Here is a 23,420-nt window from a genome sequence, read left to right as displayed (position 1 = left end):
CCGGACTCGGGCGCCTCGGGTCGCGCCTCCCTCCGCGCACGGTCCGCGTTCCTTCCGCCCGGAGAGGGCAAAGAGTCCGCGGCTCCGCGCGCGCCGCCCGGGCTCCAGGGCGCCCCCTAGGCAGGCAGGCGGCCGCGCCGCGGCGGCAGCTTCCCTCCGGCCCCATGGAGGGGCCGCGATCGCCGGCGAGATGGGCTTCCCCCGCCGCCCCGCGACCCTCCCCGCGGCCGGCACCTCCCTGCGGGGCGGAGTGATACTGGCGGCGGGGGTAGCGCGCGGCGCGGCCGAGCGGGGAGCCCGGGGTGCGCGGGGAGGGCGGAGGGAGGAGGAGGGAGGCGGGGCCGGGGCGGGTGGTGGTGAGGCGACTGCGCTACTGCCGGACCGGGGCGGTTATGGCGGCTCCATATTAACACCCTCCTCCTCCTCCTCCTCCTCCTCCTTTCCCTCCCGCCCGCACTCCTGAGCGATCCCCCCCTGCACCCCGACGCCTCCCTCTCCCCCGCACCTCGCCCCCTCCCCGCATCTACCATGCCCGGCATGATGGAGAAAGGGCCCGAGTTGCTGGGGAAGAACCGGTCGGCCAACGGCAGCGCCAAGAGCCCGGCGGGCGGCGGCGGCGGCGGCGCCTCGTCCACCAACGGCGGGCTGCACTTCTCGGAGCCCGAGAGCGGCTGCAGCAGCGACGACGAGCACGGTGGTAGCCCCGAACTCCTCCCCGCCAGCCCGCCGCCCCCTCCCTCCTCCCCTCCCCCAGCCCCCTCCCTTCGCCGCGCGCCCGCCCTCCCTCCCCTCGGCGCCCGGGCGCTGCGGTAGCCTCGAACTCCCGGTGCAGCGCTGCAGCACCCCGCGACCCCCGCCCCCGCCCCGGCCCCCGCCCCCCCCGCTCCCCGCCCCCACCCTCTGCCAGAGCCCCGAGTGCCCGGACTTAATATCTTCCCAGCCACCCGCCGCTTCTTTCCAGATCCCTCCACAATTTTTATATTTTATTAAGTGTCTCTTTTTCTCTCTTCTTTTCTATTCTCATTTTCTCTCTCTCTCTCTCTCTCTCTCTCTCTCTCTCTCTCTCTCTCTCTCTCTCGGCATTGCTTTGCAGATGTTGGGATGAGAGTCGGAGCTGAATACCAAGCCCGGATCCCTGAATTTGATCCAGGTAGATATTTAGATTTTTTTTTTTTTTTTTTTTTTTTTTTGCTTAGGCACAATGCTCTCTCCCTTTGGCTGGGGTTGGTTTGGGGTGCACGGGGTCGAGGGGGGCGGGTGGGGCAGAGGTCCGGGTGTGCATTTGGGAGGGGATGCAGGGCCGGGATGGGCAGGCATCTCTGGCGGGGAGGCAGGCTGTCAGGCTGGGCAGGGCTGGGACACAGGGCGTGTGGGCAGATGTGTGCATGGCAAGGTGAACATGGTTTCTTTGGCGGCTACTTGCCCGCTGGTGGCATCGCCCTTCTGCCCCCACCCCCACCCCCTCCCCCGAGCTCAGGGCGAGGTCGGGGAGACCTAAGGGAGACGGCCCTGGGCGGGTCGGGGGTCCGCGGGGCCGCGAGCTGGAGGACAGCCTGTGCACACGGGCTGTGTGTGAGCATCATGCCAATGTCACTGGCCGGTCGGCCGGCCCTCGGGAGCGAGGCGGCGGATGCCCAGGCTGCTGCCACGGGGTCGGAGCCCAGGGCGAGAGCCTTCCCCAACCCCTAAGCCCCAGGGATTTCTTTTTCTTTTCTTTTTTTCTTTCTTTCTTTTTTTTTTTTTCGTTCTTTTTGGCTGGGTGGTGTAGCTTTGCTCCAGACAGCTCTGCAGAGTGTTGGAGCCAAGGAGAGAAAGGGATGGGGGAGGGGGGGAGGCGAAGCCAGAGGCACACACCTCGCTCGCGAGCCAGCCCTGGGAGTCAGACCACAGGACAGTGGCGGCAGCTGCCAAGGAGACATTTTCTCCCGGAGCAGCCAGGTTCCAGCGTCCTCTGCCAACCGGGCTTGCGGGCTCCCTGTCTACTTTTCTACAAACAGGTTCTGGCGGTCACGGGATTTCTGCCTGGACGGGGATTGGGCGAGAGTTCCGCATATGGAGGCGCCCTGGTCGGAGCCTCCCGCGGCGGAGCGCGTTTCCTTCTCCCAACCCCACCCCAGACCCTCTTCAGTTCAGGCTTTGAAGGGGCTGGGTTTGGATTTTTTTATTTTATTTATTTTTGCCCGCTCATAATAACCTTGCCTCTGTGTTAGATATTAGTAGGGCTCAGTTGTATTTTCTTGGGGAAATCGCGTGTTTATTTGATTGTAGGGTATAGCTGGCTGTGCGAAATGACTTTCACCAGCCATTGAGAGAGTTGTAGGTAGCAGCTGTTCCTGTTCCGAAAGAGAGAGAGAGAGAGAGAGAGAGAGAGAGAGAGAGAGAAATAATGGGTGTTAAAAAGAATTCAGTGCAGGCTATTTTTCAAAAGGTAAAAACAATACGAGAGTGTTCAACCAGATCCGGGTTGTCCTCTAAATGACATGGCTCTTACTACATTTTACTCAGAAGCTATCCATGTGGGTGCTGGTGGGCTTCACATGATTGTAAAGGTTTTGTGAAATTAATTTTCTTTGATGTAGCTAGTCGGTGAACGGCACTTTCATTCCCGTTCCTATTTGTCTCAGGTTTTAGCTGGACAGTTGGAAAGACCATGCTTTGGCTTCAGGTAGATTTCAGTTCCCAGCTCTTACTTTTATGCTCTGAGCAAGTCACTGGTCTTCTCTAAGCCTGTTTCCCTACGTATAAAATGAAAGTAAAAAAATATTCATGGAATTCTTGCCAGGGTTATGTGACTAGGCAATAATTCACCGAAGATTAAATTTCATAATTAAGAATGATTTCCATACATTTATACCTTTTTTTATTTAGGGCTTTTATTGGGACTCTGCTTTTTTGGAAATAGATAAACTTATTTCCAAATTAGAATTCAGGCGCCAGAATTATTTCATTTAACAAACATACCTACCTTTTTACCTGACTAGTTAGGTTTATATAAGGGTCTTGTGTTGAAAAGCCAGATTTCATACTGGAACAAATTCGTGCATCATGGCCTGATCACTTTAAAGCAGCGGTTCTCAACCTGTGGGTCGTGACCCCTTTGGGAGTCGAACGACCCTTTCACAGGGGTCGCCTAAGACCATCAGAAAACACATATATAATTACATATTGTTTTTGTGATTAATCAGTATGCTTTAATTCTGTTCAATTTGTAACAATGAAATTGGGGGTCACCACAACATGAGGAACTGTATTAAAGGGTCGCGGCATTAGGAAGGTTGAGAACCACTGCTTTAAAGCATACTTTTGTTTCATAATAGACTAAATACTAGAACAGACTTCAAAATTTGAAAAATAATTTTAAAATGCAGAAAACTTTTTTAGGTGATTTTACATGGCTACTATTTGGATTATCCAATTTATCATCATATTTTGCTTATTTTGAACCTATGAATATTTGTGAGGGGGGAAAATCACTGAAATATTATTACTTTTTAAAGTTATGTTTTTAATTTACTTACTGAGCCTATAATTGATACTCTTCATTAGGATAAGGATAAATGTCACATTCTTTAAATTCACTTATTCATTTTATCCTTAATCTACTGTAGAAAAAATACTTAACCAGAGGGCAAAACTAAAACAAGTTACCATTTAAACTTAGGTCGTTTGACTCTTAATCACAAGACCCCTAATCAACCAGTGTATAGTTGTCTATAGATGTTATAGGCAAATCTTTTCAAACAAATGTAGCTTATCAATTATTAGACAGTTTTTAAAAGGAGATATTGACCGTCTATGCCATTCAACATAGTACCACTGCTTTATTTTATTCTGAGTGTTATACTATTGGGTGAAGTTTTATTTCACATCAATTTAATATAATTGGGTGAGAATTTAAACATTTCCTTAAAAAAGAGAAAAAAAAGATTTATTAATGATAGAAATTGAGATATGGTAGCTCTTCTCTCTCCCTTTTTCTTTTTCATGCCATTATCTTTCGCCTCATAAACCACTTAGTCCATCTTCATAGAGATTATTCACCCATAGCCATCTAAGACATTGAGAAGAATTCCTTAGGTGCCAAAATTATTATGATCAGAATATAGGAAAAGTAAGGGTTTTTCTTTTGGGGGGGCGGGATACTCTTATGGGAGGAGATGATGATGATGATGATGATGATAGAAATTAAACACAAAGAATAAATTATTAAATGACTTTTAGAAAATATGAGAAAAATTGAAATTTAAGTTAGAATTACTGAAGTTAGGAGATTAGGAATATAGGGTGTCCCCCAAAAATGTATACATACACTTTGAATAATTATAAAGATAGTGTTTATTAAAATACATTTTATTCTCAAAACTGAGCTATCAGCTGTTAAAATGTGTATACATTTTTTGGGGACACCCTGTAGTTTACATTAATTAATAAACCATTGTGAAGAATGCCTTTATAAAAATTTACCAACTGGATTTCTGATTATTAGGTTCCTTTTCTTTACTAGATCTTTGCCTACTGACTATGCTTATATCACAAGGAACAGTTTGTGTAGTGATTAAGAGTTTAATCTCTTACCATATGCCTTTTAGCTAATATGACATAGTGACCTGGGACGAGCTACCTGATGTATCCAGGCCTTAGTTTTCTCGTTTGTAAAAGGGAAAGGTTGTTAACTATAACACAAGATTAAGTGAATATTAATATATATGAAGAGGAATTCTTCAAAATAATTTACCTGCATACATACACATAAGAGAATTTTGAAAAAAGAGTCACATAATTTCAAGTTGGCATCTATCATTTGTCATTTATTTTAAACTAGAGGCCCAATGCATGAAATTCGTGCATGGGTAGGGACCCTAGCGGCTGCTGGAAGCCGGGGCCTCCCTATCCTGGCTGCCGGCTGCCAGCCAGGGCCTTCCTTCGTTCCGCACCTCCCCCTGGTGGTCAGCACACATCATAGCGAGCCATCAAACCCAGTCGGTCGAACTCCCGAGGGGACACTTTGCATATTAGGCTTTTATATATATTGGTATATAGATAGTTGAGAAATGTAATCTTAAGTTTATTGAAAAATATTAACACTTAGAAATAAAACATTTATATCCATATTTTAAAAATATCCAATTAATTATAAACAGTAATGTGATGGTATCTTTTCTATAGAATATATGAAAAGGCTCCTGACAATCTGAAAGTTTACATTGTTCCTTTTTGTCTTTGAAATTGTTTACATGCATTTTCCCCACAGATTTTTATAATGTATTTTTGTGCTTGAAAGTGCTTTATTGATCACCTAATTTCTCTACCACCATAATATGTATTCTTGTTAACAAAGGTTCTGAGTGTTAAAACTCTTTTGGTTTGAGTTACTACAATTGATGCACAATTGATTAAAATTCTACTAGTCACGTGCCTTGAGTAAAGGAGGGCTTTGCCGATAGCCTTTGGCACTACAGAAATTTTAAATTTTTAGGCAGTGCTTTTTTTAAATCCTTTTTATTTTAGTGAAAGAAGGGCAGTTATCAAGAAAGAGGTCAGAGGTAGGATGAGCAGATTGCTTAGACTGCAAGTGAGTTCAGGCAGATTGTCTTGGGAAAGAACATTAGGGAAGTTGAATGTCTGACTTTGATTTCCATGAAACTTATTCATGCTTTTGTACCCCTTGGAAAGCCTTGGTTTAAACCCCAGTGTAAAGTTGGTGAATTAAGTATATGATTCAGAGCCTCATATATATATGGTAGAACTTTAAAAAAATGTTTGGAATATCTTAATATTTTAATATTAAATTCTTTACATAAAATATTTGTTCAATGGTATTGTATATTAAAAGTCATAAAGGAAATTTTAAAAGAAATAGATTTTCATTTTTGTACTTATTTTGAAATTTGCTGTTAGTGTGGAAATCTTACTTATCAAAATTATACAGTCATCCCTTGGTATCCAGTGAGGATTTGTTGCAGGATCCCTGAGAATACTCATATTCTTGAATGTTCAAGCCTCCATATAAAATAGCTTAGTATTTGTATATAACCTACTCACATCCTCCCGTATAGTTTAAATCATCTCTAAATTACTTACACCTAATACAATATAAATGCTATGTAAATAGTTATTATACTACTAGTGGCCTGGTGCACGGATTTGTGCATGGGGGTTGGGGAGCCTCTCAGCCTGGCCTGCACCCTCTCACAATCCAGGACCCCTCGGGGGATGTCTGACCGCCAGTTTAGGCCCGATCCTGTAGCAGTGCTCGAAGCAGCAGGCAGCTGGGGAGGAGCCCAAGCAGGGCCGGGCACTACCAGGCTCAGCACTCAGTGCTCTCTCGCTGCTCTCACCGCTCCTTAGCACTGCTGCAGAGGCAGGAGAGGCTTCTGCCACCGTCGCTGCATGCACCAGCCGTGAGCCCAGCTTCTGGCTGAGCGGCGCTCCCGCTGTGGGAGCACACTGACCACCAGGGGGCAGCTCCTGCATTGAGCATCTACCCCTTAGTGGTCAGTGTGCATCATAGAGACCGGTCGTTCTGGTCGTTCTGTTCATTCTGTTGTAACGGTTGCTTAGGCTTTTATATATAGAGACTAAAGGCCCAGTGCATGAAATTTGTGCACTGGAGGGGGGGGGGTGTCCCTCAGCCCAGCCTGTATCCTTTCACATTCCCAGAGCCCTGCTGTCGATAACCCCAAATAGGTAGGTCCGGCCCACTCAGCTGGGGCTCTGCGATGGATTGCCCCTGCAGAGGGAGGCCCTGCCCACCACTGCAGTGCCACCGCTGGTAGCCTGGGCCTCCCTCTTTGGGATGATCGATCGCGGGGTTTCTCCATCGATCACCCCAAAGAGGTAGGCCCTGCCCACCCGCTGCAGCGCTGCCGTGGGGTAGCCTGGGCCTCCCTCTTTGGGGCAATTGATCGCGCCCCCGTAGAGGGAGGCCCCGCCTACCCGCCACAGCTGGCTGGTTGGTAGCCTAGGCCTCCCTCTTTGGGGCGATCATGGAGCGCCCCCAATTGATCCATCGGCCGGTGGCCTGGGCCTCTCTCTGCAGGGCAATCATGGGGTGATGGCCGGGCCCCCAACCAATCGCATCACATCTGCCTAGGCTGGTCTGGCACCAGTGGGTGTCATAGAGTGGTTGTCTGGAAGGTCATCCGAAAGGGCGTCCAGAAGGTCGTCTGGCTGTCCAGTCTAATCAGCATATTATGCTTTTATTATTATTGTTTAGGGAGTAATCAGGTAGGTAGGCCTAACTACATTGTACATGTCCTCAACAGCATACATTTCTTTTCCAAATATTTTTATCCCGCGGTTGGTTGAATCTGTGAATAATGTAGTACCCATGGATACAGAGGGCCAACTGTACTTTTATTTGATAGTTGTTGGTTTTCACCAATTGGTCTCAAATACACTAACTGTAGTTAAGAAGATCTAAAATTTTTCAAAGGGATTAAACTTTTAAGGGTTTCATTTAACATTTTTAAAAATTTGTTCAATAATTTTATTTTCAGAACTATGATCCTACTACAGTTTTTTAAAATTGTGGTAACTTGCTACCTATGTTTTGGTTGGTTGGTTGGTTTTTTAATCAATTCAAAAGTTAGGATGCTTCTAAGGCTTGGTTATTTTGTTTGTGAGTCAAGTTTGATTCTCAGTACTATTCATGAATATCAGACAGTTTTGAGATATAATCTTCAATATTGTTACAGATAAAAGCAAAATTTTAAACATTGGGTTTGTGTCCTTTAAATATTTTAGTTCATTTCGACTTTTGTAATGGAAATGGTGAAACTTGATTGAATGCAAAGTATCCGGGGGGATAAAATGTTTTTAATTATACAAGTTAGCCGAAACCGGTTTGGCTCAGTGGATAGAGCGTTGGCCTGCGGACTGAAAGGTCCCAGGTTCGATTCCGGCCAAGGGCATGTACCTGGGTTGCAGGCACATCCCCAGTAGGAGATGTGCAGGAGGCAGCTGATCGATGTTTCTAACTCTCTATCTCTCTCCCTTCCTCTCTGTAAAAAATCAATAAAATATATTTTTTTAAAAAAATAATAATACAAGTTAATTTCTAATATTATGTTATTACAGAGGAATCAGGTTTAATTTGTCAGAAAAACTAAAAGGTCCTTTCAGCTATTCAATCTCCTTTTCAAAGGGTTGATGAGAGGGGGTATTAGCCATTTGTGTTAGAGCCCCATGAGGTGTATTCATTCATACTCTTACTTGATTGATAATATGAGAAGAAGCTCTTCCAGAGTAAAGAAAGGAACTTAAGAAAGAACTGTTTTCAATAACCATGTACTAGGGATAATAAGTCTTATATAAGCATTATCCAAATGCTTACCATTTGCTGGCTACTTTATATTAACTTTTAATTTTTGAACAACTCTGTGAAGTAGGAACTCTCATCATCCCTATTTTTAAAGATGAGTTACATTGGGGCACAGATACATTAAGTAAGTTTGCTCAAGGTGACAAAGCTAGGAAGTAGCAGAGCTGAGTTTCAAACTTGGAGTGTAGCTCTCTGATGGTTACACTCTTAATCATTATACTAAAAAGTATCCCATTTTTTTTGTGAACATCAGACACCTCTTGGCCTCGTTGAGACATATATGATTGAAAACAGTGGAGACCATTTCAAGGGTTAGGGAAAGAACATTGTGAAATGCCTAATTAGGTGTTCTCTGGTGCCAGCACGATTATTCTACAAATGCCCCCCTAGCTGTTAGTGCCCACAGCTTGGGTGCCAGTCTCTGTCAGATCTTACAATGCTAAGAATTTTGGGGAAAACTTAACTGTTATTCTTCATGGGGGAAAATTTTTTTTTAAGTTTATATTCATTTAAGAGATATTTAATGAAGATATTTTAATTCAGGCCTTCTGTAATGCAAGAATCAGATGCAAGAAAATGTTTAAATATTAAGCATAATATACTCTTAAGACTTGAGACTTTCCCTCAAGGGCATGTACCTTGGTTGCAGGTTCCCTGACCCTGGTTGGGGTGCATGCAAGAGGCAACCAATCAATGTGTTTCTCTGTCTCTCCCCCTCCCTTTCACTCTCCCTAAAAAAAATCAATGGAAAAATATCCTCGGGTAGGATTAACAACAACAAAAAGACTTGAGACTTAATGCAAACCTTTGTTGCAATCTGTGCTTAATTAAGTCGCATTTAAATTATAATCCATTGTGAAAAAGAATCAGTGCCATTTTAAAGGATTGAAGTTTAGGATACTCATTTGAAATAGCAATGGAGTTTAAGTAATAAAGGCTTCTGACCTATTTAGATAGGATGTCTGTATTATTTCCATCGAATGACTTGGCTCTTTGTTTTTGTGCTTTTATTTTATGTGTTTAAAATCAAATATGTATTTTATTTTTTAGCAAGAGAAAATAACAAAACTTAATACATAGTATGGAAACCTTGCATGCATGAGGGAGTCAGAGACCCACATGTAGAAGAGGGTCAGAGATAGACAGAAATTATGGCCATGAGTTGCTGGTAGCTATCAACACCTTATAAAAATCAATTATGACATGTTTATAAACAAGTCTTCTTAAAATAGGTGGCAACAATGCTTCATTTGTTGGTAGTTTGAATTACCTTGAATGTACCTATGAATTAGGAAGTAGCCAAGAAAAGACCAGACCTCATAGGCATGTACTTGGCTCTGGGATAGCTGTGCCAGGCATTCGTTCATTCCGTCTATTCTTAATTTACCTGCTGTTTGTCAGTAGAGCTTGATTTTTCTGACTTTTTAGATTATAACAAGTTAGAAGTAAAATTAGAAACAAGCAGTAGTATATTCCTAGATTGAGGTAGACTCTCAAATTACTTTAAAAAGAAGTAGCATTATTAACTTTTACATTGTTTTACTTTGTTTTCTTCTTACACAGAGCACATACTTTTATAAATGTAAAATGTAATAAATGAAGTCTAAAAAGAAATAGCTGGCAGACTTCTAGCCAGGAATAAGATTAAATAAAAACTATAAAAAGCAGATACAAGTATTTAAAAATTACAGTAATCTTGGCCCATTTAGATATAGGGCAAAACAATTAACTTACCACCTGAGGTATTCTCTATGGTTTTAAAAGAGTTTTTAATGACTCCTAAGTAATGTATACAAGGTTAAGTCAGTTACTATCTATAAAGAAGTAGGGATGTGTAATGTACTTAAAATCTTTCTTTTTAATTTAAAGGGGGTAAGCTTCAGTGTTTATGAAATTTCCTTCATTTTTGGAAATGGGATATTTAATGTATTTGATGTAAATCTGTTTTCCTTCTCTTTATTTTTCTGTACTTTGTCTCTTTGCCTTCCTTTGCAGGTGCTATAATAATATAGAAATAAACTAATCTTGGTTATACTCATTTTGAATGTAAATAAAAATCCATCGTATTCAAAGTAATTTATTTTTTCCCCAGGTGCTACAAAGTACACAGATAAAGACAATGGAGGAATGCTTGTATGGTCTCCATATCACAGTATTCCAGATGCCAAATGTAAGTTTTCTGAACTTGAACATTTATGTCAATAGGCATCTACTAACCAATTCAAAATGCAATTTTTATTTGTTTTTGGGTCTCTTAGATTCTCATAAGAAAAAACAGTTTGTCCTTGTTTTGTTTTGTTTTGTTTTGTTTTGTTTGATGGAGGTTGTTATATTAGAATGTTTTTCCTTTTGAAAGGTAGTGGGTTGATCATTCCAATTTGTGTCAGGCCCAGGAAGACAGAGGACCTAGGATCTGATGGCATTTTGCTGCTTAAATCCTCAAGCAGGGGAGGGAGTTCCTATGTAGACATCTGCCCAGGTTTTTCCTCAGTGTATGGAGATGTAAAGAAATGCCTTCCAACTTCAAAGAGCCCACTGTCAGTACCATGTTAAAGAGGAAAGGGGAAAGAACTGACTCCAGCAGCCATCAATCAGGTCATCTCTGTGCTCTCCATTTCTGGACGGAGGCCTTCTGGATCATTGACCATGCACTTCTTGCATCATGGTGTGGCTTTAGACTTCAATGTGATGTAGCGGACCTGATCCTTTGCGGCACATCAGATATAGGAAACGTGCAGGTAACAAAACTAAGATCCCCATCCCTCCATTTAGTTACGTTGAATTTACTAAAACAAAAGAACCACTGAACAGCTCCTTTAGCAGCTATAAAATAAGCTGGTCTTTTAAAAATATTTACTAAATCTTATAGCTGTCCCATGATGGTTTATTTAGAAAAGTAATGATCATATAATAGTAAGTCTAAGTATACTTATTGATGCAATAAGAGAACTCAGAGTTGAAAACTGAAAAATATTCTGCATACCAGATCATTTTTCCTATTTAAGCACTGTTGTGTTTCTTTGGTTCACTCATAGGCAAAGGTTTTCATTCATAAACTGAGTATCAGAGTGTCATTGGCTTTTGCTTTTCTAGCACTGTTTTTATACAGTGGTGCCTTTCTGAGCAAAGTGATAAACAAAATTCAGAAAACCAACATTTCCTGATAGTATGGTGTTCATATTGAATATCCAACTGAAGGTCTAGGGTTATGCATTGAAATCACTTGGGGGAACTTTAAAAAAATAAACACTACTGATGTCTGGTCTCTTGTCTCAAACCATCAATCAGAATTTTCAGAGGTGGAGCCTGGACTTACTTTTTATTTATTTATTATTATTTTTAATCTTCACCCAAGGATATGTTTTTATTGATTTTTAGAGAGGGAGGGAGAGGTAGAGAGAGAGAAATATTGATGTGAGAGAGAAACATCAATCATATGTACCCCAGTGGGTATCAAACCCGCAACCTGAGTATATGCCCTGACCAGGAATCAAACCTATGACCCTTTGGTTCCTGGGACCAACACTAACCACTTAGCAATACCAGCCAGGGCCAGACTTACTTTTTAAAAGCTCTTCCACTGATTCTAATGTAGAGCCTGCCTTAAGAACCATAGGTTGATTGGTATTCTTTAGCCTTCTATTTATAGGTCTATAGGACATTTTTGTTAAATTTAATTAGCATATATTTACACCTGTCATGTGTTTAAGTACTATAGGTTCTAAACAGAATATAATATTTGGATTTTCTGTACCAAAAGTTTACAGTCTTAAGGAGATATAACAACATCTATAAAAGATAGTTATTCTAACAGCATTTTTTTATAATAGCATATGCATAAATTAATCTATATTGTTCTGAGCAATAATGATAACACATTCTTATAAAGTAATTAAAATGTGCTATTTTAAACACTTTACACCTATTAGCTCATTTAATCCTAGGAGGAAGGTACTATTTTATCACTATTTAAAGTGAGGAAACTAAGGTACAAAAAGGTCAAGTTTAATTGCCTAAAGTTAAAACATTAGTAACAAGGCTGAGAATCAAGTTCAGGTAGACTAGCAGTTCTAGAATCAGAATTCCTAACCACTGCTTCTCAAAAATGTGCTTAAAGAATATATGCATATATATGTATATACACACACACACATTATAATACTATAATATTAATATAGATGGATCAAGAAGGACTGTAGAGACTTCACATAAAACTGAGTCTTGCTGAATGTGAAATAGACTTCTCTTCAATGAGGCCTTGAAATAGCGAGTGTATCATCACTGGAGCTGTGCTTATCTACATTCTAATGGCTTGACTACATGTGGAGGGTAAATGAAACTGGAATATTCAAACACCTTTAGTATAGCTAGCAGAAAATGCTGGAGAAAATTTTAGGGATACTAAAGTATATTTAAATATGTTGCTAACTATATATAGCTGACAAAATAGGAAGGTAAAGGCTTTGGGCCTACTCTAAATATGAAATGGGGTCTTAAATAGCTGAGTGATTTCAAATAAAGACTGTGGCAGAAAAATCAAGAAATTATCTAATGTATTACAGTGTAATTAGGCTCTGTTGGCTACCCACAGGTTGATTTTTTTGGTCATATAAGTCATACTAAGTAAAATTTTAAACCAAGTGTACTTTTGATCCTATTCATAGAACTAAAAGTCTTTTTTGTAACATTTTATGAAAAATAACTTTGGCTATTTTTTTATTCCTGTAATATACATTCTTAAATTCTGCTTTGTTAAAAACACACACACACACACACAAATCGTAGACCTGGGCAAATGAAGTGAATATAATTAATTATATACCATTGTTTCATTACAGTGGATGAATATATTGCCATTGCAAAGGAGAAACATGGCTACAATGTGGAACAGGTATGTAAAGAAACATTTTAATATTAAGGCTTGCCTCAACATTTATGAAATTCAGAGAACATCTCGTGATAATTTCTGTCCTAAAAGTGAAGCAGTTCAACCAACTTTAGAGATACCAAAAGTCCTAACAAAGTCTGACCTCTCAACATTAAGGATTTTGCTTTTATAAACATTATTTGTCTCAAGGGCTTGAACATTTTTCTCTAAATACCTCTGTTTCTTACTCTATTTGAGTTATAAAAGTGTCTGAAAGCCTTCATGACTACTCTGGCAAATGCTTACGAAAAAGGGAAAATTTTTTGAGTACAGGTAATTCTCTTTGACTTTTGAATCTAAAAGAACTTAAACTTTTAGAAATATTTAAGATTTTTCCATTATGAATGAAATAATGCATAAAGGTTTTTTTTTAATTTAGATAAATTTAAAAGGAGATATATATAGCTTATGATTTATTTATCCCTAGTAATGAGGGGATGAAGAGCATGGAAAAATGAAAATGAAATAGAGATTCTTAAATTTCATTTCAACTAAGTATTAGATCAACCTTTATCAGAATTACTAGTAAAATAAGTTAATTATCTGTAACCTGGATTATTAAGAGCTAACTTTATGGTCAGTAACATGGTTACATAATAAAAAAACATTTTTATGAAATTGAGATGTTTATCCAAATGCAGTAATCTTTTTTGTGAATTTTGAAGCCTTTGATTATGTATTTTGTTTTTAAGCCTTGACTTTCTGTTTAATATTTAAGAAAGTTAATCCTTTAAAATGGGACTGCATATAGGTTCATTTTCATGTTCATTTTAAAGGAGTATTACCAAAGTATAAAAATTAACTTTAAAGCTCAATATTAAAAAAGTTGCTAAGTCTCTTAAGAAATAAAACTTTATCCCTTAAATGATATTCAGTACCTTATTATAAAGACAAAGGCCTATTATTTACCTACAGTAGAAGAGAAAATTGTGGAACTGTTGGAAATCATTCATTTCAGGCTTTCCTACGATTTGCTAATAAAGTCATTGACGTTATTAACATGCCCATACTAATTCTTTGTGTACATTATGATAATAAAGAACTTTTAAAAACATAGATGATAAAAGATTGTTATACTTATAGTTGAGGTACTCTCCTTAGAATTGTTGAGTCCATGATATATTTCTAAAAGGTTAAAACAAGTATTTCTCAAAGTCTCGACTGAGCACTTCCAGTTTTTTGTTAGAATCCATAGTTTTCATTCAGTTACTGATTTTTTGGATTTTTTTTTTTAGTGTATTTTTCTCTACACATTGACAGATGAATAAATGTGGGTAAAAGTCTTGATATGAGCCTTCAAACGTGCTTTAGTAATCATAGTCACTCTCCTCAGCTAACTGTGTTTCTTAGATTCTGCAGCAGACATGGTATGCAAGAACATTCACTGTTCTGAGGCATTGTTAAAAGAAATAATAAGTGAGGTCTGCTACTTGGGCAACCCTGATTAAAACCCCAAACTGTGAGTGTATCTTTAGTTGAAGTCACAGGCTTAAGATTTTCACATAATTTGTATTTAATTCTCTTAAGTGTGATGGAACGTAAGCCCATTAAAACCAAAGGGGATTGATTTCTCTTCAAAGGCACTTGGCATGTTGTTCTGGCATAAACATAACATTGAGAAGTCCCTCGCTGACCTCCCTAATTTCACTCCCTTTCCGGATGAGTGGACAGTGGAAGATAAAGTCCTATTTGAACAAGCCTTTAGTTTTCATGGGAAGAGCTTTCACAGGATTCAACAAATGGTATGGCAATTTTGGTCTTAGTGTGATTCATACCTGCATGATATTTTATGCTGATATTAAACTTCCGAATTCTTAAATAGAAAACAAGTTTTCCAATCATGTTAATGTTTAAAAATATTTTGAAATAGGTATATTTGCATAGAGTGCTATTGTCTACAACCATTCTAAGGCATGACAGTTATTTGCTATTTCATTGTAATAAATTAATTTTTATTTTTATTATGACTTAAATATATGTGTAATGGTATTGTTTTAAAAGTTTGTCATTCCAGGGGGAAAAAAATCATAATTTTATTTTTAAATGTTTTATTTTTTAACATAAGGATTTTATTTTCTAATTTATATTCCTTTAGATATGAACATCAATTTTTAAATATTCTGTAATTCAGTATTGTCCAAGTGCTGTTGCTTTTTTTTTTTTTTTACAAGAAAATCGCTTTTCTAGCTCTTAAGTTTTTAGTATTGTGTCAAAATAATATAAACCTGAGAAGTGCTGCATTAAACACTTTTAACCTGAATGGATAAAAACTAGATAACGTTTGCAAAAATATCTGAGTGTCTTCCATAATTGAAAAGAACGTTTTTGATTGGGAGTGTGCATTCTTGTTTGCCTGGATGACAAATCAGTGCATGATCATTTGTCAGTTTTTGCCCAAAGACTTTATTTGGTAGCTAAAGTCTATTTGCGTTATTTCTCATTTTAAAACCTGTTAAAACAAAATGATTCAAAAAAATCGTTGTTAAGAATTGAATAGCTTTTCTGGGACATATGCTAACTGAAAGAAGCATGTTGTAAAATTGTTCTACAGATCCACTAAAAAAAGACTTTTTTTCTTCATATTAAGATATCAAAGGTCACATATTGTATGATTTCATTTATATGAAGTGTTCAGAATAAGCAAATCCATAGAGACTAGGTTAAGGAGAGAATAAGCATGACTGCTAATGGGTATAGGATTTCTTTTCAAGGTTATGAAGATGTCGGGAATTTAGTGATGGTTACACATAACTAGCGCATATACTAAAAACCACTGACTTGTACTCTTTAAATTGGAGATTTTTATGATATGTGAATTACATATCAATAAAAACTGATTTACATAGGGAAAAAAAGAATTGAGTAATTATTTAAGGAAAACAAATATTAAATACTAACATTGCCTGTGTTGAGGACTTCTGGGGCCATTCTTGCTGTGTTTGTGACGTCTTTCTCTTCTCCCTCAGAACAAAAAAAAAGGCATGTTTATTCAACAATGTCAGTGTCATAGGTGTGAGTGGAATGCTGTGACCACAACACACTTTTTATCTTTGTAATTTATAGAGGTACTCATGAAAATGTTTTATCTATGCCCTTGTTTGCTAAGTATCAAAGAATAATATCAGAAATATTCTGTTCATTGGAGTTTACGAATTAAACTTGCTGATATTAACATGATTTTTTTTTTAAGCTTCCAGATAAGACCATTGCTAGTCTTGTAAAATATTACTATTCCTGGAAAAAAACTCGATCTAGGACAAGCTTGATGGATCGCCAGGCTCGGAAACTAGCTAATAGACATAATCAGGGTGACAGGTAGGTTGGATGCCTTTATATAGTTACATTGATAGGAACACTGTATTGGATTGATTACATTTCCTAAGGCAGAAAAATTATCACAACATATTGTAAGTATTTCTCTTATATTCATGTTTCTGCTCTGATAAGAAGGGCTGAGTGATCAAAAATCTTAGTAGTAAGAACTCTCTTCAACTCTGAACTGTTAATCATAGCCAGCGAACATTGCAACTGAGTTATATTTGAGCTGTGTTTGACTGTAATCACAAATGCTTTTTTTAGTAGTAATATATTTAATACATATATTTAGGATCTAATAAATATATTCTCTAGAAGATGCTCTTTCCACAGTTACCTGAGTGACTCTGAAGTCCATGTTACTGTAGCTGTATCTTTATGGCAGTATAAAATAATTTTGCTGACTGGTTTTTGTTTGTCTTTATTATCCAACTGGAGAACTAAAATAATTAGTATTACATCAAGTTAATAGTGTTCTCTTTCCCAAATAATATTTCTTTCTAAATATCTTCCTTATTTATTTAGGAAAGATATTTAGCAGTTATGTTAGCTAAAATGATTCTGTATGCCTTAAATATTTCTAAACACTACAGAAATCTAAATTTTAAAAGCCTATCTCCTCGGGGCAGCCCTTGTTCTGTTGGGGAATATTTAGTAAAATTATTAGCATTTGATATTACCATTTGATAAGAGCACTGGAATAGAATAAAAAGAAAGGAATTAAGTTTACTAATCTCTGTCTCTTCCCAGTGATGATGATGTGGAAGAAACACATCCAATGGATGGAAACGATAGTGATTATGATCCCAAAAAAGAAGCCAAAAAAGAGGTAATGGTGATCATCAGAGTGCTTGTAAAATTATTCTAAGTTTCCACTAAAAAAAAAAAAAAGACTCTTTTTTTCTTCATCTTATGAAAAATGTTTTTACATAATGATTTAGGAGGTCATAAATTCTAATATTAATTAGAATTTTTTGGAAAAGCTTTAATATCTGCAACTCCAATTAGCCAATGATTTAAGTAATTTTTGGTTATGTCCATTCAGAAGTATCAAAAACCCTGTCACGATCCCTGCTCTTTAATCCATAGAAAGGAAATAAAATACCCTCATGTATCTCATGTAAAATTAAGCTTTCTGGTTTTTAGTACTTTTTCTTTCTTTTTTTAAATTTTTATTTTATTGATTTTAGGAATCAATGGTTGATCCCTCTCTGTGCCCTGACCAGGGATCCAGCCTGCAACCTTGGCTTATCAGGATGATGCTCTAGCCAACTGAGCTACCCGGCCAGGGCCTACCCAGTTTTTCTTGAAAACATTTCTTTGTTTCATATTATACCAACTTAGAAATAAGCATCAGGTATACTGACAGCAGTGAAAATTGAAAGCTGCCTCAGTGGAAGAGATGGAAGAATCCCTAACTAGCAAAGCACACATATTCCTCAATGTGATGATAATGATGATGACTTAAAATCATTAAGAACAGGCTAAATTTTTATACATGCTCATTTATTAAGGCAAGGAATTGTATAACTGTAAAAAATAGACTTAATGTTGATGGATAAAGGCTTATGAGCTATAGGCAGCTATGGAATAGTGGAAGTAACATTGTTTTGTCCATCTATGTGAGGTGATACATACAAATTTTGTCTTTGTTTGCCTGTGAGTTCATCCTATTGGTAAATAATGTGAAGGGAAAGTAAGTTAAAAAATAAGAATACTGCAGTGCATGTCAGCAGCTTCATTCATTTCTCTGCTCTTTCACAGATGATAGGGACATCCGGCAGGGAATGATACTGTATTATTGCCCTTAACACAGATCTAACTTTTAAAATTGTGAGCTACACTTCCCTGAGATGTGTACAGTGTAAAGAATAATAATAAAATAAACACCAGTGTGTCCATCGCTGAACTTAAGAAACAGAAGTCCTGTGCGTGTTTCCTTAATTACACTCTGCCCTCTCTTCTCTCCCGAGGGAACCTCTATCCTGGAAAGAGAACCCTATCCTGAAATTTATCAGTTATTCACTTCCCTTATTTTAATGGTTTTAGCACATGTGCATGTATCTCTGAGCAACTCTCATTTAGTTTTGTCCATTTCATACTTTATTTAAATGGAATCATGTTGTATGTATTCCAGCTAATTACTAGCAGTGTTTTGTTCTTGTTGCCCAATATGTTTTTGCAATTCTTTTTATTGCTGTATTATAGTGTTTACTAGAGGCCCAGTGCACGGATTTGTGCACCGGTGGGGTCCCTCGGCCTGGCCTGTGTCCTCTGGCAATCCGGGACCCCTCGGGGGATGTCAAACTGCCGGTTTCGACCCAGTCCCCACAGGCCAGAGGGCTCCTGTGCACCGGCCCTCTAGTATTATTCTGTTTCAGGATACAGTAGTTTCCCCCTTATGTACAGAGGATACGTTCTAACACCTCAGTAGATGCCTGAAACCACGGCTAGTACTGTACCCTGTATATGGTATGTTTTCGCCTATGAATACATACCTTTTTCCTTAATTTATTTAACTCTGTTGTAACTGTGGCAACAGCTCTTCCTCTGCAGTCATTCTTATATTTTTCAATCCAAACCTCTTCCTAAATCTGTGTAACCATCCTTTACTTGCAGTAAATGGCTTAGTGTCGCTCCTTTCAGGGATCCTTTGCTGAGGTATTAATAAAGGTTCAGTGCTTTTGGCTCAACACACCGTCAGTTGGAACATAAGTTTTCTGTTTATCTTCCACCCACAAATTTAATGCCTTTTGCATCTTAACTGAGTAGTTACCACCCATCGTGGCCATAACTTTTGCAGTTTGAGGTGTAACAGCAAAACTAGCACAAATTTCTTCTTTTTTCAAAACTTCATGGATAGAAGATTTGTTCTTTTTAAAATGTTTTTGTATTGATTTTAGAGAGGTAGGGAGAGAGAGATAGAAACATCAATGATGAGAGAGAACCATGGATCGGCTGCCTCCTGCACGTCCCCCACTGGGGACCAAGCCCAAAACACGGGCATGTGTCCTGACCAGGAAATTATTTTTATTTTTTAAAAATATATTTATTGATTTCAGATTTATATGTTATATTTGTTCAGTTTTAGTTACATCTTGGTTTAAATTTATAAATTAAACATATAGTCATTGTATATTTAGTTTTACCCACATGTTTAAAATTTATTTTGCCTACCATTCTTTCTTAAATCTTAGACTTTTCTTCAAAAATAATTTCCCTTTTGCCCAGCTGGTGTGGGTCAGTGGTTGAGTGTTGACCTATGAACCTGGAGGTCACAGTTCGATTCCTAATCAGGGCACATGCCTGGGTTGCAGGCTCAATCCCCAGTAGGGGGCATGCAGAAGGCAGCCGATCAATGATGCCCTCTCATCATTGATGTTTCTAGCTCTCTCTCTCCCTTCTTCTCTGAAATCAATAAAAATGTATATGAAAAATAAAAATAATAATTTCCCTTTTTACTGAAGTATATCCATTCCAAGTAAATTTATTGAAGGCCTCTTAGTTATAAATGCAGTCAGTTTTGTCCAGAATGTCTGTTTCTCCATTCTTCTTGAAATCTTAGTTTTGTTGGGGTTAGACTCCTAGATTGACAATTAATATTTATAGACATTATTTTACTGCTTCTGATTTCTATCCCTGCTGTAGAGAAGTCTGCTGTCAGGCTAATTATCATCCCTTTGGAGGTAATTTGTCTTTTTCTCTATCAACTTTTACGATCTCTTCTTTGTCTTAGTGTTCTGTAGTTTCACTTTGATGTATCTGATTATGGATTTCTTTTTTTTAACTTGCTTTGGATTCATTGTAATTTTCTGAATGTTATGTCTTCTTAAGTTCTGTAAAATTCTTATTTATTGCCTCTGAATATTGCTTGTTCTTCCTTCTCTCTATCCTTTCCTTTGGGAATCCCTTTAGAAATATAATGGACTTACACTTACCTCTTAACCACTCACATTTTCCACTCTTTTGTCTTTCCATATTTCTATAATGCATTGTAGCCGTTTTTCTTATATGTACATTCTAAGTCAACAGTTTTTTTGAGCTCTGTCTAATCTTTTTAGTAACCCATCCATTGAGTTTCTAATTTTGTTTCTAATGTTTTTTATTTCTAGATATTCTATTTAGTTCCTTTGCTTCATCAGTTTTGATAGACTCATTCCTTAAAAGAACATTCCATATTTTCAATTCTTTTTTTTGTTTGTTTGTTTGTTTGTTTAAATCAGTGGTTCTCAACCTGTGGGTTGCGACCCCTTTGGTGGTCGAGCGACCCTTTCACAGGGGTCGCCTAAGACTATCGGAAAACACATATATAATTACATATTGTTTTTGTGATTAATCACTATGCTTTAATTATGTTCAATTTGTAACAATGAAATTGGAGGTCACCACAACATGAGGAACTGTATTAAAGGGTCTCGGCATTTGGAAGGTTGGGAACCACTGGTATAAATCCTCACCCAAGGGCATGTTCTTATTGATCTTTAGAGAGAGAAGAACCTTTTGGTGTATGGGACAGGGCCCTTTTATTTTTCTTAGTGATTTCAGAGACGGGGAGAGAGAGAGAGAGAGAGAGAGAGAGAGAGAGAGAGAGAGAGAGAGAAATATCAAGTTGTTGTTCCACTTATTTGTACATTTATCGGTTGCTTCTTGTATGTGCCCTGACCAGAGATCGAAGCTGGGACTTTGGCACATTGGGACAATGCTCTAACCAACTGATCTACCCGGCCTAATTCTTTTATTTCTTTGTACACGTATAACACATTTATTGAGTTACCTTTAGTAATGCTAATATCTGTAGGCTTTGCAGGTATAATTCTATTGTTTGTATAACAATTAATAGCTGTGAGCTCATTTTCCTTCGAGCATACTTGAGAAAAATTTTGAGACCTGGGTTTAAAGTGCATTTTTCTAGAGACAGTTTGCATTTGCTTCGGTTAAGTGTCTGAAAGCACACCATCTGAGACACTTAATATTTTGGAATTTGGATTTTTCAAGCTAATCCTCAAACCTGCTTGAATGTAGGCCTATGGTTAGGGATTCTCAGGGAGACTTGTTTTGGTTTCTTTTCCGTTCAGCCAAAGATAAGGTAGGCATGACTCCCTTTAATCATCCTCTCCCTCTGCAGGACAGGGACTTTTTTCTGCTTGCACAGTGATGAAGTCCCTTCCAGAGTTCTGGCTTTATCTCCTGGGCCCTGTGTCTGCTGTCCACTGAAGCCCAGGCTTTAGGCAAATGCCACCTCCTGCATACTTAATCCCTCTGGATTCCTGCTCTCTCAGCATTTCTGGTCTCTGAGGCATTTCCTCACTTCTTACCAGCTCAGAAATGAATTTTATAAGATTTTTTAAAAAATGTATCCAGCAACTTTAGGAGTGCTGAATTGGGAGGAGTTTCCCTCAGCATCATGTCTGCCATGTGTAACTTTGAGTTGGATTTTAAGCAACAAAGTGGATTTTGCTTTATTATACAATTATTTTATAACTTTTGCTCAGAGTTCCTTTTCTAAAGAATTGGATTAAGTCTGTTCTGTGAATAGCTTTCAACCTAATGGACACAGTTTCTTATGGATTCCTGTCTCACAAGCACAAAATAACATTATATTTCTATATCATACTTTTAAGAATATTGCAAGTAATAATGAAATCCTGCTTAGTTCATGGTTATCATTCTTAGAAATTTCTTAATGTCTTCCAAAATGTAAATTCACATTTTGTTTTATTCACAGATAAATAGACTTAAAGTTTTGAAATGTTGTCATGATCAAGATAATTGTGTCCTTCTTAACCTTTAGTTAGCAGCATACTTCTCTTTCAACAACTCTAAAGTGAGAATGAAAAGTTACCTTTTTTTATGAGCTGTCTAATCTGCCACTTATCATAATTCCTAATTTATCCCTTTTCTTACTTTCATTTTTTATATGTATTTTTTTATTGATTTCAGAGAGCAAGGAAGAAATAGAAACATCAATGATGAGAGAGAATCACTTATTGACTGCCTCCTGCATGCCCCACACTGGGCATTGAGCCCACAACTGAAGCATGTGCCCTGACCAAGAATCAAACCATGACCTTCTGGTTCATAGGTTGACACTCGACCACTGAGCCACACCGGCTAGGCTACTTACTTTGTTATAAAAACTTTGTACTTAATGTTAATAGCATTGTTTTTGTTTTGCCCTTTATTGCTTAGGGAAAATATGTCCCCTCTTGAACAAACAGGAATAGTTTAGAATTCAACTATTTTTTCTTTTGTTCAAAGTCCTCTGGGTGTAGAAATCAAACATTTTATTGAGTGGATGAATCAAGAATACATTATGTTGCATGCTTATTTTTCCCCAACTGGTGAGCTCTGTGTGTGCGTCTGTGTGTTTGGACTCATACATAATCTAATTGGTTAGAACTGTTTTTCTAGATGTACTTACTGCAGCAGATATTTCTACTAGTAATAGACAGTTTTCGCCTTATGTTCAAAATGAAACGACCTGTTATTCTATCTTTGTTCTTCCAGGGTAATACCGAACAACCTGTCCAAACTAGCAAGATTGGACTGGGAAGGAGAGAGTATCAGAGTTTACAACACCGCCATCATTCTCAGCGTTCTAAGTGCCGTCCACCTAAGGGCATGTATTTAACCCAGGAAGATGTGGTAGCTGTTTCCTGTAGTCCCAATGCAGCCAACACTATCCTCAGGCAACTGGACATGGAGTTGATCTCTTTAAAACGCCAGGTATTTTATAAAAGTCATAGTTTTAATGATTCTGTCCATTTTGCTTATCCACTTTACCTAAGTAAACTCAAAATTTTGCCTATTTTTCTCGTGACCCATTTACATAAGCTTTGTTCTTTAAAGTTTACC

General features: G+C 38.3%; 1 protein-coding gene across 3 annotated transcripts in view; it reads left to right on the top strand.

Moving 5' to 3' along the window:
• Window positions 1–372: 372 nt before the first annotated feature.
• The window catches only part of RCOR3 (REST corepressor 3), a 43,398-nt gene continuing 20,350 nt past the window's right edge, over window positions 373–23,420 (top strand). The window contains exons 1-8 of one of the 3 annotated variants that reach the window (XM_070396637.1): window positions 373–694; window positions 1,094–1,150; window positions 10,416–10,493; window positions 13,162–13,214; window positions 14,831–14,992; window positions 16,441–16,565; window positions 17,316–17,394; window positions 23,073–23,291. In XM_070396637.1, coding sequence (XP_070252738.1) covers window positions 529–694; window positions 1,094–1,150; window positions 10,416–10,493; window positions 13,162–13,214; window positions 14,831–14,992; window positions 16,441–16,565; window positions 17,316–17,394; window positions 23,073–23,291 — 939 coding nt within the window. In that variant the 5' untranslated portion in view covers window positions 373–528. Of the gene's footprint in view, window positions 695–1,093; window positions 1,151–10,415; window positions 10,494–10,884; window positions 11,062–13,161; window positions 13,215–14,830; window positions 14,993–16,440; window positions 16,566–17,315; window positions 17,395–23,072; window positions 23,292–23,420 lie in introns of those variants that run through there. The other 2 variants (XM_070396636.1, XM_070396638.1) reach the window with 2 other exon arrangements.

The sequence above is a fragment of the Myotis yumanensis genome, unplaced genomic scaffold (genome assembly GCF_028538775.1).
Source record: "Myotis yumanensis isolate MYYU_CA2020_CCGP unplaced genomic scaffold, mMyoYum1.0.hap1 SCAF_17, whole genome shotgun sequence".
NCBI lineage: Eukaryota > Metazoa > Chordata > Mammalia > Chiroptera > Vespertilionidae > Myotis > Myotis yumanensis.
Note: the sequence above shows the minus strand (reverse complement) of the source record. Positions and strands in the feature narration are given on the sequence as shown.